Here is a 19,110-nt window from a genome sequence, read left to right as displayed (position 1 = left end):
TCACACAGGCTTTTTAAGGCAGCGATAGTTTAATGGCAAAAACTATGTGATTTGAGAGTGAGTAAAAGATCTAGAACTGCCAGGTTTATTATGGAAACCCGAGCATGTCTCTTAACCTCGTTGAACTTTAGTTTCTTCCCTCTATAAATAAGAAATGTATGTTAAATCACTTTATAACTTTATAAACTGAACCACATAAAAGTAATACTGTGGTTCGGAACTTTTTAAAAGAAAAGTAAACATTTGGAAATTTCATGTCTGCCACGTAACTAATGTGGATGCATTTCACATAGGTATTGGGAAATGAGAGAACAGCGCACCCCCACCTTGAAAGGCAAGCTGGTTCAGAAGGCTGATCAGGAGCAGCAGGACCCTCTGGAATACCTTCAGTCTGATGAGGAGGATGACGAGAAGAGAGGGGCCCAGCGCCGGCTGCAGGAGCAGCGGGAGCGCCTGCACGGAGCCCTCGCGCTCATAGAGCTTGCCAACCTGACTGGGGCACCACTCCGACAGTAGCCTGGACACTGACTCTTCCACTGTACAAAAGTACTGCCCAGCGTACTTAAAAAGTAGATCCTTGGGCATAAGCTAAGCACCTTATTTGCTTATCATAGGCTGCTATTCTGTAGAAATGTATGAAGAATGTCATTGCCCCAGAATATGGGGTGAGAGAGAAATGCACTTTTTTTATATGGAAATGAATTTGTTGTAAAGTTTAAAATATTTTGTAAATATGGATTGCACAGTACAGGGTAGAAAACTACATATTGTGGGAAGCTAGATTTTGCAAGTTTAATGCATTCATTGGAAGCAGTTCTCACAGGAAGCACTTTCTGAATAAGACACTTGTTTGAAAAACGGAATGGTACAAATAGCCAAAGAAAGTTGAAACAGATTATTTATAAGATCATTTTTAACAATATATATTAGTATGTTTAACAATACTGTAAACACTGAAGCAAGCAAGAAAGTATAAAATATGTAAGATAGATAATTTTAATTGCAAAATACTGTGCCCACTAAGGCTAGAGAAATGGGGGGCTGACTATTTTGGAAGATGTTCTAAGTAATGGACTTAGAAGAAAATAGGTATTTGAGGATCTTGGTAAGATGCACAATAGGTCAGAGTTTTTGAAATTGGAGCAAAATCAGTCTTATTCTATCTTTCTGGGGCTTTACAACTCAGTATAATGTTTAAGTTTGAAAAGCACTTGTCATCCCTAGCATGATAACTTGGGAACTTTTGCACATTTCATATTTCTCATTTGCTGAAATTGAGTGATTAATCTTGCAAAGTCTAGGTAACATAGTAATTGGTAATTTTAAAAATACATATTAAGGGCCCTGTAATGAGATTTGGCACTTGGATTTTTACTAAAGGGACACCTACAGGGTTGTTTTGTAGTGAAATGTTTTAGATCTTTTATTAGCAAACACTACATTTTAATTTTACTGCTTGTTTAGAATTATTAGCAAATGGAAGCCTCCATATTTATATTTTCAGTGCATAAAGCCACCTTCTTGCTTTACTTCAGAGTAACATGCCAAGCTATTTTGTGTTCACTAAATTTAGCTATCAGTTAAACACTGCAGAAAATATTAGCTACTCAAATAAGTAGGCTTCTGAAATAGTTTTAACTGCAAGTGTGTTAACTTGTGTGGTGGTTTTAAGCCATTTTTCCAAATAAAGTTATTAAACACCACTTTATGTACTGAAGCATGAACAGAAAAATCAAGAGCTGAGCAGAACACCTCGTTTATGTAGGCAAAACTTCCATCATTTTGGCTTTTGTTCTAAACAGAACTAAATGACATGCATAGCATGGTAATTTACAGATTGCTTAATTGGAGTAAAACTCAGAGTAATAGAGGGAAATACAGGCTCTTCAGTGCCTTTTTAGCTTTTTTGAGTTGAAGGGGTTCCTACAGATGTAGTTTAAACATTAGAAAGTAGGCTTCTTTATCCAAAAATCCCAATGTGTCATAGTACACAGATAGTTTAAAATATGTAGCCACGGGGAAGGGGAGGCATGTAAATGTCTTGAAGAGGAGAAAAAGTATGAAAGAAGATACGATAGTTACAAATAATGTGTATGACGAGGACATACTTTAAAAATGTAATTCCTCTGTACAGTAAATTGCAAATCTTTAGGGATTTTTTTGTAATAAGAGAATTTATATTTGTAATGGTCTAAGAATTTTGTTTGTAATGTGGTATATAGAATTTTAATTTGGAGCACTTACAAGCTGGTAAGAGAGACTATAGCATCTGAATTATCTTGGTTTATGTTTCAGCATTTCCTCTAGAATGTTTGCTCTCAAATATGTGATTTAATGAACTAAAAACAACACTCATCAGTCTTGGGAAATTTGAACTTTGATCAACTTAACTAAAGAAGGAAGGGTAGTAAGAATTTTTCAAATACAAATATTTGCCAATTCACAGATGATAACATTTAAAGCCTTCAAAAGAAAGGGTTTTCCTTGTTTCTCCAGTCAGCTTTTGTCAACTCTAATAGTTTTTTCATAAACATTTTTTATTTGTATAATTGCAACAGTTTAAGAAATTATTACAACTATTTACCATAGAAACATTTAAAATGTTCTTTTTTGATATAAGCTATATACTTGGGAAAATACATTGGTATCTAAAATTTGAGGTGTGTTAAGACTGCTTTTTGTTTTAAAAAATGTGGTTTACATTCAAATTTTTGAAGTGTTTTATGCTTCATATGGCTGAGTTGTAGTTTGGCAGAGTTAACAGCATAAGAATAAACATGCTGTAATTTTAAAAGATGCTTTGAATAAAAATTTATTTTAATTTAAAATTTAAAGTACGCAGTCATTCTTAAAGCCTTTATAATTTGTTTTCCTATCAAAAATATAATAACCATGATATAAAAAATTTTAAAAGACAGAAACATTACCTACAGCCTTATATTCAGCCATCAGTATTATTTCAGTACATGTTTGTGTAGTTGTAAGTACAGTGTGGATTGCTTTTTCTTACTTAAATTATGGCCTTTAAGGCTATGGATATTTAACTTCCTCATCTGGTTCATTACTACAGTGTTAAAAATATACTGCTGTGGATAGGTATTGAACTCTTGCCACCCCATTCCCAGGCCTTAAATTAGGGTAATAAGGAACTGGGATTTCATTTCACTTACATTTAGGATGGGTTGACTCTGGGCTCACCTCCTCAAGAATCCACTTAAAACCTGTATACTTATCTAAGAGTATAGCAAATTGGTTTTCTTTTTTCATCAGTTATTTCTGGTAGATCTTTAGTTGTGTGTTTGCAATGGCAAGGGTCAGCCTGTCCTACTCTTGTGCAGAAGAATATCGCAAGCAACTCCTTAGCGTGAGTTGCTATTTAAACAGGGTAAGGATGGGATTTTGACAGCGAGTTAAGGTCCTGGAAGTATGTATATACAAGCAAACTAAATGCAAGTATGATGAAGGCTGTCATTAAGTGACTTCAAAGTATTCTTTTTGCAGTCAAAATATTTGGAGACTCACAAGAAAACTGAATGTTCTGAGGAAATTAACCAAAATGATTTCCTGTTCAAGTTGAATATGAATTCATTTTCTCTTTTGAAACGGACTTAACATGTTTTTCTTTCTTGTTTTGGGTAACTTGGGCTCTTCTGGTCTTTTTAATGCTAGCTAATTTTCACGAGTTCTGCTTTAGTTCTTATCAGGGCTGAGTATGTTTCCCAGTTTTCATTCTCCTGGTTGTTTAGTGCCTAAGAGTAGAAAAACAATTCTCTGCGCATCTATATAGTTGGGCCCCAACTTTTATTTAACTTGAAATTTTCAGTTTTTCTAAGAAGCTAAAAGTTCATATATATATATATATAGTTATATATATATATATATATATATAGTTGTTGTTGTTTTTAAATTAATTAATTAATTAATTTTTTTTTTTTTGAGACGGAGCCTCGCTCTGTCGCCCAGGCTGGAGGGCAGTGGCGCGATCTCAGCTCACTGCAAGCTCCGCCTCCCGGGTTCACGCCATTCTCCTGCCTCAGCCTCCCGAGTAGCTGGGACTACAGGCGCTGCCACCGCGCCCGGCTAATTTTTTGTATTTTTAGTAGAGACGGGGTTTCAGCGGGTTAGCCAGGATGGTCTCGATCTCCTGACCTCGTGATCCGCCCGCCTCGGCCTCCCAAAGTGCTGGGATTACAGGCGTGAGCCACTGCGCCCGGCCAAAAGTTCGTATTTTTTTAAAGACTGACAAGACTAGGCGGTTCTGGGAAGCTCTCCTTCAACTGACCTGACCCGAAGGCAAAGGGCCCTCCACGAGGAGTGGACCTGCTACAAAGCACCCAGAGGACACCCAAGTCCCAAGGCTTCACCCACCTTACTCCTAGCCACTCCACTCCTAGATATTTATTTAAGAAAAATGAAAACACAGGTCCCACAAACGCTCACGAATTTTCATGGAAGCATTTTTCCTAAGGGTCCTAAACGAAACAACCAATGGAGACACAATTTGTGATACTACTCAACGATTAAACAAACCACATGGTCGAGTCCACAACATGGAGTGAAAAACCCTGAGACCACACGCTCATTCATAAATTCTAGAAAGCACCCTGTTTATTTGAAATTCCGGAAACGGCAAACCTAACCTGCAGCAGTAGTCATCCATGAGATGCGGGCGTTAACTTCAAAGGGGCAGCAAGGGGAACTTTTTGGGGCGATGGAAATGTTCTGTTTTGAGTGGTTACTCAGGTGGATGCCTTTGTCGAAGCTCATCTGAAACTATGGACTGGCAGGATGTGTACACTTCATTGCACGTAAATGACACACTAAACAAAAAAGTTGTAGAAAAAAAAAAAGCAGAACAAGTCCTGAGACGTACTGAAGCGTTTCTCTCCAGGAAAGTCTGGAGGAAGCCAGCGCTTTTCAACTCCCCCATGCGCTTCTGGCCCTGGAGACCGGAGGAGGTGCCTGGAGCCCGGGTGAGGCGCACCGCGCAGGGTCCTCCCGCGCCGGCCTCGGGGCGCCGGCAGGGGGCGGGCCGGGACCTGGGGTTGCGCCGGGCTCTTCCTGTTCCTGCCGCGCCCTCTTCCCCGGCCCGGCCGGGCGGGACCAGTGCGCGGCCGGGGCTGGCGGACGGCGGGGTCCGCGCGGCCGCGGGAGATGACGGCCGCCTGCCAGGCCGAGGCCGAGGGCGCTGGCGGGGAGCCCGGCGCGGCGCGGCTGCCCTCGCGGGTGGCCCGGCTGCTGTCGGCGCTCTTCTACGGGACCTGCTCCTTCCTCATCGTGCTGGTCAACAAGGCGCTGCTGACCACCTACGGGTGAGGCGGGGCCCGGGGCCGGGGGTCTGCGGGAGTGCGGGGCTGCCCCTGCCCTCCGTGCGCCTCAGCCGCGCCCGGGACAGGGCGGGTGGGGACAGGGACCCCGGAGTCTCAGCCGGGCACAGTGGCGGAGTTTCCCAGGCGCCCTCTGGAACTCGCGCAGCTTTCCACACTCAGGCCACAACCTGAGAACGTCGTTCTCCTCTTCCTGAGCGCGCCTGCCCTGCTGCGGGGCGCCCCGTCCTCGGCGGGCTGGGGGAGCTCGGACAGATGCTTCCACACACCCAGCGAGCTGAAAACAGGGATTCCAGTGCCTGCTTCGAAGGACGCAGTTCCCTACACAGATCTCCGTGTTCAACGGTCAGGTACTCCTGAGCCCATAAGTCTGTACTGATTGACTCTTCATTCTCAGATGACCAGCGTGTTCAGGGAAAACTCGGGAAAACAATTGGAAGTTCATACGAAGTACTTTTTTGGATTAGTGTGAAGTAAACCAGCAAATCTGTGCTGTCTGGAACCTATTTGTAAGGACTAGAAAATCCTGCTTAATTCTGCTACCATTGTAGCGGCACTGACAGAATTGTGGATTTAGACCCAGCTTCACCAGTTAACAGCTGTCTCTTTGGACCAGTCTCATCGTCAACAATTTTTTTTCAGATGCAAAAAAACTGAATGATTACAATCGGGTTCATTACCTTCCAGGGCTCTGCGAGAGCTGTTATACGTGAAGGCTGTTTGTAAACTCTACTGTGTTACAAGAATGTGCCGTCAACATTTCAGAGCCCAAAAAGACCTAGAGAGTGTCTTAGCTAGAGAGTATCTTAGAGTATCAGCTTTCTTATTTTATGTATATATACCGATTGAGCTTATGTGGGTCTCAGTTTTCTCTAATATAAAATAAGAAAGCGGAGGCTGGATGAGGTGGTTTGCACCTGTAATGACAGCATTTGGGAGGCCAAGGCAGGCATATATATATAAAATATATAATAATATATATAATATATATTATAAAATATATACATATATACATATAGTGTGGGTGTGTGTATATATATATAAAATTTTTTTGAGACAGGGTTTCACTCTGTTGCCCAGGCTGAAGTGTAGTGACACAATCATGGCTTGCTGCAGCCTCGACCACCTGGGTTCTAGCAGTCCTTCTGCCGCAGCCTCCAGAGAAGCTGGGACCATCGGTGTGCACCACTACACCGGCAGTTTTTTGGATTTTTTTGTAGAGGTGGGGTCTCAGTGTGTTTCCCAGGCTGGTCTTCAACTCCTGGACTCGAGGGCTGCTGTGGCCTCCCAAAGTGCTGTGATTACAGGTGCAAACGATCATCCAGCCTCACCTTTCTTATTTTATATTCGAGAAAACTGATACCCACATAAGCTCGATTGGTTGTACCTCCAACAGATATTTATTAAGCACCTACTAAATACTGAGCCCACTGCAAGCACCAGGGGAGCCTCTGTGAACAGCACAAAGTCCCTGCTGTGGAGATTCTGCTTCAGTGGTGGAGACAGAAAACAAACAAGTAGGTTCATGAATAAACGAGACACTTTCGGATCTGACATGAGAGTGCTGGCCTGGAGTAGCTGTCACAGAGCATTCCAGGTAGAAGTGAGCAGCACGTGTGCAACGTGCTGACGTGGGCACGAGCTTGGCTGCTGGAGGAACAGAGAGAAGGTCACTGTGCCTGGGAGGGGGAGGTAGGCTGGGAAGGCGGGAGTCAGCTCTTTCTCTCATTCGGTGGCTTTCACTAAGCACTTGTGATGTACCAGCACTGTTCGAGGAGAACAGTGTTTTCCCACTGTTCTTGGGAAAGAGAAGTGAAGAGAGCAGATCAGAATCCTTAACTTCATGGAGCTGCATCCTTGTGAACCAATAAATGAGCCAGTAACATTTACATTATGTCAGATGTGACCAAGGTGCTGGAGAAAAAATAAGACAGGAAAGGGAGTGAGGGAGAGAGGGAGGGGAGAATATGCAGTGTGAGCGTGATCAGTGGAGCATCAGGAGGAGTTGGCATTGGAGCCATGACCCGGAGTGAGGTGGGGACGTAAGCCACACTGGGGGACGGGGGGAAGAGCATTCCAGGCCTGGAGGAGTGAAGAGTTTGAATGGGAATGGTACCAGATGGGGTCTGAGAGTAATGGATTGCTGGCCTGTGTGGGGTCTTTGGAGGCCACCGCGAGGGCTCTGGCGTCAGCTCTGAGTGAGATGGGAGCCACACGAGGTGTTGGGGCAGGGGAATTACATGATCTAAATCACTCTGGCTGCTGTGTTGGGAGCAGATATCTGGGGACCAGGGTGGAAGGATGAGACGGGATCAATAGTTGTAGTTTCATGCTAAATGCAATTGGAAGTCCCTTGGAAGGTTTTGACATGGGAGTGACCTGACACAATGTGTGTGATTAAGAAGGTATCTCTGGCTGGCAGACAGGTGGAGAACCGACAGCACTGGCAGCAGGGACAGGGGTCGGAAGCCACTGCAGGGCTGCAGGTAAAGACGGCATGGACTGGGCAGGGCATAGCAGCAGCGGTCGAAGGAAGGGATGGATTTGGGATTTTTTTTTGGTGATCCTGTGGCCGTCAGTATTCTTGGCAAGGTCTCTCCTGTGCATTACAGCTGCTGCCTGGCGTCCATGGGAAACACAGCCCTGCCTCAAGGAAATGAACGTGGACATACTGTACCTAAACCTGGAGCATTTGACACGGAAGCGAATGAAGGAAAAAAAACTTAAACACGATAAAAAAAAGAAAAAGAAAAAAGACCGGGTGCGGTGGTTTATGCCTGTAATCCCAGCACTTTGGGAGCCTGAGGCAGGCAGATCATGAGGTCAGGAGTTTGAGACCAGCCTGGCCAACATGGTGAAACTCTGTCTCTACTAAAAATACAAAAAAAAAAAAAAATTAGCTGGGCATGGTGGTGCACGCCTATAATCCCAGCTACTTGGGAGGCTGAGTCAGGAGAATCATTTGAACCCAGGAGGTGGCAGTTGCAGTGAGCTGAAATTGTACCACTGCACTCCAGCCTGAGCAATAGAGCAAGACTCAGTCTCAAAAAAAAAAAAAAAAAAAAGGAAAAAAATATCAGAAAAAGAGAATGCTATTAATGGGCTTGTTTGGGAGTGGCCAGTCATTATGTTAATGACAGTTGAAGATAAGTCTTCATTTTGTGCACTTGAGTGAGCAGGGTGCTGACTGGCCATGGCAGTCAATGCCTCCAAAACCCAAGTCCTCTTGTTGGAAGCAGGCGCTGGCAAACCATGGTTAGTGCTTTGAAGATGAAGGGCAGTGTTCAACCAGGAAGAATTACGATATAAGACACCTCCTAAGAAAGGCTCTAAGGGCCGGGCGCAGTGGCGCACGCCTATAATCCCAGCACTTTGGGAAGCCGAGGTGGGTGGATCACCTGAGGTCAGGAGTTTGAGACCAGCCTGGCCAACATGGTGAAACCCCGTCTCTACTAAAAATACAAATATTAGCCGGGTGTGGTGGCAGGTGCCTGCAATCCCAGCTACTTGGGAGGCTGAGGCAGGAGGATCGCTTGAACCTGGGAGGCAGAGGTTGTGGTAAGCTGAGATCATGCCATTGCACTTCAGCCTGGGTAACAGAGTGAGACTCTGTCTCAAAAAAAAAAAAAAAAAAAGGCTCTAGCCTGTCTATCTTTAAATTATTGAGTTTCATGATTGAAGGAGAAAATGGAGTTCTTGCCTTAGAAAGGCCAAAACCCTCATAATCCTTTTAAATAAACATTCCACATTTCTGTAATGTAATATACAGTTGGAGAACCCTGTTCACATAACATTGTTCATTCTTTCCTCTCAAAATGCTTTAAGCACACATTATTGAGGGGAGGAGGACTGGGGTGATGTGGTTACAGCAATAAACTATAGAAATCGGATCCAAGCGTGAGCTGTCTGAGGATAGAGTGTTGTGTTGTAGGATAGAAGAAAGGACCTTTTGGTAGTTACCTAATTCGCAGGGTCATGGGAATGTAACTCAGGGGATACTTTTTCCTCTTTCATTTTGGGCAGATTGTTTCTGGTCAGGGTACAAAATGAATGGGTGATCTTAGTGATTTGTTAGTTTTATAATTCATTGTAATGCCAGATTTACCTGGTTGGACAGAGAGACCTTTGAAGGCTGTGAGAACCTTTTAAGGTGAGGGGGAAAATAAGGGCATTTAAGAGTTTGTGGCCAGTTAGTTATGCTTTTTTTTTTTTTTTTTTTTTTTTTGAGACAGGGTCTCACTCTGTCGCCCAGGCTGGAGTGCAGTGGGGCACCATCACAGCTCACTTCAGCCTCTACCTCCTGGGCCCAAGTGATCTTCCCACCTCAGCCTCCTGAGTAGCCAAGACTACAGGAGTGTACCACTACACCCGGCTAATTTTTGCTTTTATTTATTTTTTTCGTAGAGAGGGGTTCTTGCCATGTTGCCCTGGCTGGTCTCGAACTCCTGGGCTCAAGCAATCCGTCCGCCTTGGCCTCTTGAATGGCTGGGATTACAGGCGTGAGCCCCCGCGCCTGGCTTGGTTATACTCTTGGTCCTTTGGATCAGGTTCATGAGGGTTGTACAGTTGTCCTGGAGTTGTGGAGTTTTTTCTCTTCTTTCTTTTGAGACTGGGTCTTGTTCTGTCACCCAGGCTGGAGTGCAGTGGTGCAATCTCAGCTCACTGGAACCTCTGCTGGCTCAGACAATCCTCCGAAGTCAGCCTCCTGAGTTGCACGCCACCATGCCCAGCTAATTTTTTTTTTTTTTTTTTTTAGAAATGGAGTCTCAATATGTTGCTCAGGCTGGTCTTGAACTCCTGGGCTCAAGTGATCCACCTGGCTTGGCCTCCTAAAGTGCTGGGATTACAGGCGTGAGCCACTGTGCCGGGTCTAGACACAGTAATTTCCAAACCTGCCCAGTAGTCTCAATCACTTGGAGAGGTTTTTTTCATAGAAGGTACTGAATTGGAATCCTCAGTAGTGGGAAGTGTAATTCTGTATCCCAAACCAAAAGCAACTCCTAATGTGCTCTTACTTTAATGAAAACCTGACTCTGTCCTGAAGATGTTGCTCCCTTCACCCCCCTTGATGGGCTGGATCTTTGCCTTACCCACCAGGCCTGGGCCAGGAGATAGGATTGGGTCCTCCTAGCTCCCAGCTACTCATGCTCTGTTGAGACTCTGGATGTGCCATCCTTTCTGTCCCCTGTGGAACGGTGCCTGAGCTTCTGGTGACTGATTCTGTAAGTCTTAGCCTTCCTCTCCACCTAGCTCAGGTCACCCTTCCTGTGGCTTCAGGGCCCACATGCTGCAGTGTCACAGTCTACTCTGGTCTCCAGCAAACTCTCTTGAACCTTGCTTTCCACGACTGCTGCCAGGACCCTCTCCTTACAAGGGTCAAAGTCAAAATAACAATGTGCAGACAAGGCTCTAAATTTAATGTTTTATTTGGGAAGAAAGAATTGCAGTGTCAGTCATCCATACAAGCTGGGTGGTCTTTGGTATGTCTGAAGAACGAAGAGAAGGTTTGAGGTTTTGCTGAAAAAGAAGAAATGTTACATACTCTGCTGGGAGAAGGTTTCTTGGTACTGTCAGGGCTTGGGGAGCTGGCAAGCAATGACTGGTGAGTGAAGGTGGTGGCAAAATTAGTCTTGGAGTTGCAGCAGGTGGTCTCAGAAGCTGGAGATAAAACTGGTTTCAGGTTACAACAAGCAGTTCCAGCAGTTGGGCTTGCAGACAATTACATTCTTGAGCAACGTTTTATACCCTGAGTGCTTTTCCTACCTGGCTACTGTTTTAGTTTGGTAGGACAACAGTGGCCCATTTCGGATGATCAACGGTAACGCGAGTAACCGCACCTCTCCAAGATCTCCAGGCTGTCCAGCTTGGCCTCCCCAGGCCTCCTCCTCACTCCCTTCTCACTGCTGTGGCTGTGCCTCCTGGCATCGTTTCCCTGCTTGGTCCGCTGCGAGCCACTCTAGGACGGACACGTGAGACTCTTTTCCTCTCACCTCCGCGTGCACTTGTCTTCTGCTTGCTGCTTTCAGCACCTGAGCAGCTCTGAGTGTTGTGAGCCAAAAACCACATCCGGCTGGCTGGTTTACTTTTCAATTGTCGACCCCATGGCCGGGCGCAGTGGTTCGCACCTATAATCCCAGCGCTTTGGAAGGCTGAGGTGGGTGGATCACTTGAGGTCAGGAGTTCAAGACCAACCTGGTCAGCCAACATGGTGAAACCCTGTCGCTACTGAAAATACAAAAATTAGCTGTGCCTGGTAATCCCAGCCACTCAGGAGTGCAGTGGTGTGATCTCGGCTCACTGCAACCTCTGCCTCCCAGGTCCAAGCAATTCTCCTGCCCCAGCCTCCCAAGTAGCTGGGATTACAGGCACCTACCACCACTCCTGGCTTATTTATTTATTTATTTATTTTGAGTCAGAGTCTCTCTCTGTTGTTCAGACTGGAGTGCAATGGCGCGATCTTGGCCCACCGCAACCTCCATCTCCCGTGTTCAAGCAATTCTCCTGCCTCAGCCTCCCAAGTAGCTGGGATTACAGGCACCCACCACCGCGCCTGGCTAATTTTTATATTTTTTTTAAGTAGAGATGGGGTTTCACCATATTGGCCAGGCTGGTCTCTTGGCCAGGCAGGTGTTGAACTCCTGACCTCGCGATCCACCTGCCTTGGCCTCCCAAAGTGCTGAGATTACAGGCCACTGCGCCTGGCTAATTTTTTTTTTTTTTTTTGAGACGGAGTCTCACTCTCACCTTGGCTGGAATGCAGTGGCTCGATCTCTGCTCACTGCAACCTCCACCTCCTGGGTTCAAGCAATTCTCCTGCCCAAGCCTCCCAAGTAGCTGGGATTACAGGGCCTGCCACTACGCCAGCTCATTTATTGTATTTTTAGTAGAGACAGGGTTTCACCATGTTGGTCAGGCTGGTCTCGAACTCCTGACCTCGTGATTCGCCTGCCTCAGCCTCCCAAAGTGCTGGGATTACAGGCATGAGCCACTGCGCCTGGCCAATTTTTGTATTTTTAGTAGAGACGGGGTTTCACCATGTTGGCCAGGCTGGTTTTGAACTCCTGACCTCAAGTGATCCACCCGCCTCGGCCTTCCAAAGTGCTGAGATTACAGGAGTGAGCTACCGCGCCTGACTCCCCAGCTAATTTTTGTATTTTTAGTAGAGACGGGGTTTTGCCATATTGGCCAGGCTGGTCTCGAACTCCTGACCTCAAGTGATCCACCTGCCTCGGCCTGTCAGAGTGCTGCGATTACAGGTGTGAACCACCACACCCAGCCAGAATCAGAAGACTCTTGAAGGAGTTCTCTTCTCATGATCTTCACTTCCTCATGTTCACATCTACAAGAACACAGTTAAAACATTGGGGATACAGAAATGAGCAAAGAAGACAATAATAATTCCCACTACCTAGAATCAATACCTTTTTTTTTTTTTGAGATGGAGCTTTGCTTTTGTTTCCCAGGCTGGAGTACAATGGCATGATCTTGGCTCACAGCAACCTCCGCCTTCTGGGTTCAAGCAATTCTCTTGCCTCAGCCTCCTGAGTAGCTGGGATCACAGGCACGCGCCACCACGGCCAGCTAATTTTTGTATTTTTAGTAGAGATGGGGTTTCATCATGTTGGCCAGTCTGGTCTCAAACTCTTGATCTCAGGTGATCCACCTGCCTTGGCCTCCCAAAGTGCTAGGATTATAGGCGTGAGCCACTGTGCCCGGCTGACAGTACCTTTTTTAAGAAAAGTTATTCTGTTGTGATTATTATAAAGAATTCAGGTGGGCAGACTGAGGTCAGGAGTTTGAGACCAGCCTGGCCAACATGGCGAAAACACATTGCTACTAAAAATACAAAAATTAGCCGGGCATGGTGGTGGGCGCCTGTAATCCCAGCTACTTGGGAGGCTGAGGCAGGAGAATTGCTTGAACCTGGCAGGCAGAGGTTGCAGTGAGCTGAGATTGAGCCACTGCGCTCCAGCCTGGGTAACAGAGTGAGATTCCATCTCTAAAAATAGAGAATTCAAACAAAATAGAAATATTAGAGTGAAATTTTTAAAAAATTTACTATAATGAACATGAGGCAACAATTTCAGAAATCTTTTTGGATGGATGGATATAGATAAATAGGTGAAGACACAGTAACATAAATGAATCACTTTTTTTTTTTTTTTGAGACGGAGTCTCACTCTGTCGCCCAGGCTGGAGTGCAGTGGCGCGATCTCAGCTCACTGCAAGCTCCGTCTCCCAGGTTCCCGCCATTCTTCTGCCTCAGCCTCCCAAGTAGCTGGGACTACAGGTACCCGCCACCACGCCCGGCTAATTTTTGTATTTTTAGTAGAGATGGGGTTTCACCGTGTTGGCGAGATGGTCTTGATCTCTTGACCTCGTGATCCGTCCACCTTGGCCTCCCAAAGTGCTGGGATTACAGGTGTGAGCCGCCACGCCCAGGCGAGAGGCTCAAGTTTTTAAAGAAAAAAAGGACATATCAAGGGTGGGGTGATTACAAAAGTGATTTGTCAGGAATTCTCATTCGTTCGCAGAAATATCATTGGTTAGTGATTGGTTACACGTTGTTGAACTCTAGGGTGTGTGGCATTTTATGGCTATTTGGTATCGGTCTAGCGCCCACATAGCAAGTGGCTTTAAGAGGTAATTATTGAGCCAGGGGTGGTGGCTCTTGCCTGTAATTTCAGCACTTGGGAGGCCGAGGCGGGTGGATCACCTGAGGTCACAAGTTCAAGACCAGCTTGGTCAACATGGTGAAACCCCATCTCTACTAAATATACAAAAATTAGCCGGGCCTGGTTGTGGGTGCCTGTCATCCCAGCTGTTCGGAAGGCTGAGGCAGGAGAATCACTTGAACCCAGGAGGCAGAAGTTGCAGTAAACCGAGATCGTGCTATTGCACTCCAGGGTGAGCAAGAGCGAAACTCCGTCTGAAAAAAAAAGAGAAAACAGCTTGGGCGCGGTGGCTCACGCCTGTAATCCCAGCACTTTGGGAGGCCGAGGTGGGCAGATCACGAGGTCAAGAGTTCGAGACCAGCCTGGCTAACATGGTGAAACCCCGTTTCTACTAAAAATACAAAAAATTAGCTGGGTGTAGTGGCAGGCGCCTGTAATCCCAGCTACTCAGGAGGCTGAGGCAGGAGAATTGCTTGAACCCGGGAGGTGGAGGTTGCAGTGAGCTGAGATTGCGCCACTGTACTCCAACCTGAGTGACAGAGTGAGACTCCTTCTCAAAAAAAAAAAAAAAGAGGTAATTATTTAGCTCAAACAGTAGTGACATGGCTGCTGTTACATTCCAGGGCCTCTCTGGGCCTGATAATTCCTTAGATAAAACGTTTCTTCTTTTCCCCCATAATCCCAGTTGTCCCAAAGACGTTTTTTATGGTTTTATGATCCGATCAAGTCTCATGCAATACATACAGGTTTGTTTTTTTAGTTTCTTTTAATGTAGAACATTTCCCTATCCCACTCCTCGTGATATTGACTTTTTGAAAATCCTGGACCAGTTGTTTTGTAAAATGTCCCACATTTTGGATTGTCCAGTTTACCTTTGAAGTCTCAATGAACTTATCTTCCTCCATTTTCTAACTGGAAGTCAGATCTAAAGACTTTATTTCATTTGGTTTAAACATTTTTGGCAAGAGTACTTGATATAGCTACCCTGGGAACTTCATCTTGCACCGTTATCAGGAGTGGCCGCAGCATGGGTCATGCTGGCTGCACTTGCACAGTTTTATTTAGATGGGGATTGCCGTAGCATGCGTGTATGAAATTTAGTTTTAACTGAACTGAATGGAGAAAAGAGAAGTAGAAGTTCAACTGAAAGAATTATTGACTTTCAAATATGTTTCTTCACTACAAGGATTAATATGTCTTAAAAGATCCCTCTAAATGTAAGAGGTGTAGGATCAATAAAAAATATTAAAAAGCTAAAGTCATTGAGTTTCTTTTAGATCCAGTGTTTCAATTTTTTTTTTTTTTTTTTTTTTTTTTTGAGACGGAGTCTCGCTCTGTCACCCAGGCTGGAGTGCAGTGGCCGGATCTCAGCTCACTGCAAGCTCCGCCTCCCGGGTTCACTCCATTCTCCTGCCTCAGCCTCCCGAGTAGCTGAGACTACAGGCGCCCGCCACCTCGCCCGGCTAGTTTTTTGTATTTTTTAGTAGAGACGGGGTTTCACCGTGTTAACCAGGATGGTCTTGATCTCCCGACCTCGTGATCCGCCCGTCTCGGCCTCCCAAAGTGCTGGGATTACAGGCTTGAGCCACTGCGCCCGGCCTTTTTTTTTTTTTTTTTTTTTTAAGACAGCGTCTTGCTCTGTCACCCAGGCTGGAGTGCCGTGGCATGATCTCAGGTCACTGCAGCCTCTGCCTCCCAGGTTCAAGCGATTCTCCTTCCTCAGTCTCCCGAGTAACTGGGATTACAGGTGTGTGCCACCGCATCTGGCTAATTTTTGTATTTTTTGGTAGAGATGGGGTTTCACCATGTTGTCCAGGCTGGTCTCAAACTCCTGACCTCAGGTGATCCACCCGCCTTGGCCTCCCAAAGTGCTGGGATTACAGGTGTGAGCCACCACATCTGGCCTATTGAGTAGTTTAATAACTCAGTAAGGTGGTTCAACTTATAGAATAGAATTCAATATAAAGTTATGGAATCTAGTCTTCTAAATTCCAGGCCTAGTAACTAGCCCTGTATGGTGGTGGTTGTCTGTCTCCCAGATCGATTTATCATTTACGGTTGTTTTCGTCTGTGTGCACTACGATCGCCTCAGGTGTCGGTAACTGCATTTGCAGCAGTCGCCTTGTAGCTCCTGGTTGTTTTAAACGTATTTCCTTATGTGGCAGTTAGGTTGTTTGGTCTTAGTTGGTTTCCTTAGGTCTGCAATGCTTTCTTTTAATCTCCTTTGACTGTCATATCAATTCAACGTTGAGCTTTTGTTTTATTGGTTTTATTTTTTCTGAGATGTTCTATGGCCTGAAGCAATTAGCAAGACTTCCTTCTCTTCCATGCCTTAAATGTTCTTCTAGGCTGGGCTCTTTGATTTATCTTCGGTGAGCCTTTTTGTTGTTGTTTTACTGTTTGTTTATTTTTTTCAATTTATTTATTTTTTTGGAGACAGAGCCTTGCTCTGTCACCCAGGCTGGAGGGCAGTGGCACAATCTCGGCTCACTGCAACCTCCGCCTCCTGGGTTCAAGTGATTCTCATGCCTCAGCCTTCCGAGTAGTTGGGATTACAGGTGCCCGCCACCACGCCCGGCTAATTTTTTGTTTTTTAGTAGAGATAGGGTTTCACCATGTTGACGAGGCTGGTCTCGAACTCCTCACCTCAGGTGATCTTGCCTCGGCCTCCCAAAGTGTTGAGATTATAGGCATGAGCCACCGCTCCCAGCCAGGTGACCCTTTTTGTTGTTGTTTTACTGTTTGTTTATGTTGTTGCCTTGTGATTTTGCTTCATGTTACTGGTTGTATTCTCAGAGGCGTAGGAAGTATGTTGGGAAGTGATGCTAGGAGGCAGAATCAGGCAGAGGGAGAAGTCGGGCTTTGAGGCAGTCACAGCAAAGGCCTCATCCCAGGGGCTCTTAAGTGGTACTGGCTCTGTAGAGCTGTCCTGAATTGGGGCAGGGGTGTAGCTGTTATACTCCTGCAGAGACCAACAGTTAAAATGCAGGCCATGCTCAGGGAGTGGACATGCTACTATCAGGCAGCTTTCTGCAGCAGAGGACCCAGCTGTGGAATGGTTGCTTCCGTGTGGAAGGGAGTATATGGGTGGCATGACCCAGCACTGACTAGAATTAATTTTATTTGCATGGTGGTACTGTCCAGCCATTCATTCTGTTTTCTCTGATAAGGTAGGTTTGTTCTTTATTCTCTTCTTAGCCTGTCTGAGATAGGTGAGTTTCCCTTCCAACATACAGATGGAGGGCTGAGTTTTGTGGGGTATTCCAGCTTTGTGAGTAGCCTGAGAAATGACTGGGAGCCAGTGAAGGGTTGAGCCAGTGCAGGTGCGGTCCTGCCTTGTTAAATATGATGTGAGGTAGGGGTCAGGAGTCTGCATGCAAATCACCCAGTGCCGTTTGCTAAAAGATTGTCTTTTCCCCACTGCTCTGCAGCGTCATCTATGTCATAAATTGTCATAAATCAGGTGTCTGTACATGCGTGTCCCTGTCTTGACCTGTGTTCTTTTCCATTGTCCCATTGGTTTATCTTTGTGTAAATACCACACAGTCTCATTTATTGTAATTTGAAAATGAATCCTGACATCCATTAGAGTCATTCCTCTGACTTTGTTTATCTTCAGGATTGTCTTGGGTGATACGTTTGTGATCTTTGCCTTTCTTTTCATTCAGCTTTAGGATCATATTGTCAGTTTCCACAAAATATCTGCTGATATTTCTGCTGAGATTGCACTGATTCTATAAATAAGTTCGGGGATAATGGACCTCACTACAATATTGAGTTTCCAACCCATGACCTTTATTTAGATCTTTAATTTTGAGAATATTGGTGTATACTTTTTTATACAGATGCCTTTCTTGCAAATCTTTGATTAGATTTGTTCCTGGGCATATTATCCTTTAAAACTAATATAATGAATGACTATGTAGCCCTTACCCAGTGTCCACAACCTTGCTGCATTAGTATCCCTCTCCCACTCACTCCACCATCGCCCCCCAGAGTATTTTGAAGTAAATTAAAAATATATCATGTTTAGCTGGGCACAGTGGCTCCTGCCTACAATCCCAGCCTGTTGGGAGGCCGAGGTGGGCAGATCATTTGAGGTCAAGAGTTTGAGACCAGCCTGGCCAACATGGTGAAACGCTGTTTCTACTAAAAATTACAAAAATTAACCAGGCGTGGTGGTGCACGCCTATAGTCCCAGCTACTCGGGAGGCTGAGGCAGGAGAATCGCTTGAACCCGGGAGGCAGAGGTTGCAGTGAGCTGAGACCGTGCCACTGCACTCCGGCCTGGGTGACAGAGTGAGACTCCATCTCTCTCTCTCTCTCTATATATATATATGTATATACACACACACTGATATACATATATATATAGAGAGAGACAGAGAGATGGAGCATAATATATATATATTATATATATGCGTATGTATGTAATGTTTAGCTGGGTGTGGTGGCATGCCTCTGTGGTCCCAGCTACTAGGGAGGCGGAGGTGGAAGGATGGCTTGAGCCACCACACCACTGCACTCCAGCCTGGGTGGCAGGAAGCTGAGGTGGGAGCATCTTCTGAGCCCAGAAGGTTGAGACTCCAATGAGTCATGTTTACACCACTGCATTCCAGCCTGGGCAACAGAGCAAGACACTGTCTTAAAAAGAAAAAAAAAAAGAATTAAATGAAAAGTGAACCATTTGATACATTTTCATTTTCTCAGAGTTTTTAATAACTTGTCGTTATTTATTATGTACTATCTTCAGATTTTTATATTTGCTCAACTGATTCATTGTTCTTCTTTGTAGTTTCCCATCACCAATTTTCCTTGGAATTGGACAGGTGAGTGAAAAAAAATAGAATTAACCTCTTATTTTGTCATCAGTGTTCATAATGACATTTTAAGTCCTTTTGTTTAAAGCTGTGGTTGCAAATTTATTCAGCTGGCAGAGGACCAGAGGGTCATGGTACTCCTGGTGAGACAACAGGACATATTGACACTTTATTTCAGTCTACAATTTAAGAACAATTGTATTTATGGGAAAAACAGCTTCTTATTTTAAGTTCCTTAACTGAATTTAATTACTGTAAAGCAGGGGGCTACGAGGCTCAGAGCCTCCA

The 19,110-nt window shown here is 45.0% G+C and overlaps 2 protein-coding genes and 1 long non-coding RNA gene across 9 annotated transcripts in view; 2 read left to right on the top strand and 1 right to left on the bottom strand.

Annotated features, from left to right (window-relative positions):
• Nucleotides 1-2,377, top strand: part of LOC105498920 (zinc finger protein 367) — a 30,842-nt gene extending 28,465 nt beyond the window's left edge. The window contains exon 5 of one of the 2 annotated variants that reach the window (XR_011612282.1): nucleotides 294-374. Coding sequence is in view for 1 of the 2 variants with exons in the window: in XM_011771305.3 (XP_011769607.1) it covers nucleotides 294-516 (223 nt within the window). In the remaining variant the exon portion in view is untranslated. Of the gene's footprint in view, nucleotides 1-293 lie in introns of both variants that reach the window. The other variant, XM_011771305.3, reaches the window with a different exon arrangement.
• A 2,700-nt stretch (nucleotides 2,378-5,077) lies between these two features.
• LOC105498997 (solute carrier family 35 member D2) overlaps nucleotides 5,078-19,110 on the top strand; it is a 59,217-nt gene continuing 45,184 nt past the window's right edge. The window contains exons 1-3 of one of the 6 annotated variants that reach the window (XM_071077456.1): nucleotides 5,257-5,312; nucleotides 11,107-11,296; nucleotides 18,798-18,831. In XM_071077456.1, coding sequence (XP_070933557.1) covers nucleotides 11,136-11,296; nucleotides 18,798-18,831 — 195 coding nt within the window. In that variant the 5' untranslated portion in view covers nucleotides 5,257-5,312; nucleotides 11,107-11,135. Of the gene's footprint in view, nucleotides 5,313-5,433; nucleotides 5,678-11,106; nucleotides 11,297-18,797; nucleotides 18,832-19,110 lie in introns of those variants that run through there. The other 5 variants (XM_071077453.1, XM_071077452.1, XM_071077457.1 and 2 more) reach the window with 5 other exon arrangements.
• LOC139358065 (uncharacterized) overlaps nucleotides 11,917-19,110 on the bottom strand; it is a 30,839-nt gene continuing 23,645 nt past the window's right edge. The window contains exon 5 of the long non-coding RNA XR_011612280.1: nucleotides 11,917-12,666. This is a non-coding gene — a long non-coding RNA (uncharacterized lncRNA). The remainder of the gene's footprint in view (nucleotides 12,667-19,110) is intronic.

Source organism: Macaca nemestrina, chromosome 14, assembly GCF_043159975.1.
Source record: "Macaca nemestrina isolate mMacNem1 chromosome 14, mMacNem.hap1, whole genome shotgun sequence".
NCBI lineage: Eukaryota > Metazoa > Chordata > Mammalia > Primates > Cercopithecidae > Macaca > Macaca nemestrina.
Note: the sequence above shows the minus strand (reverse complement) of the source record. Positions and strands in the feature narration are given on the sequence as shown.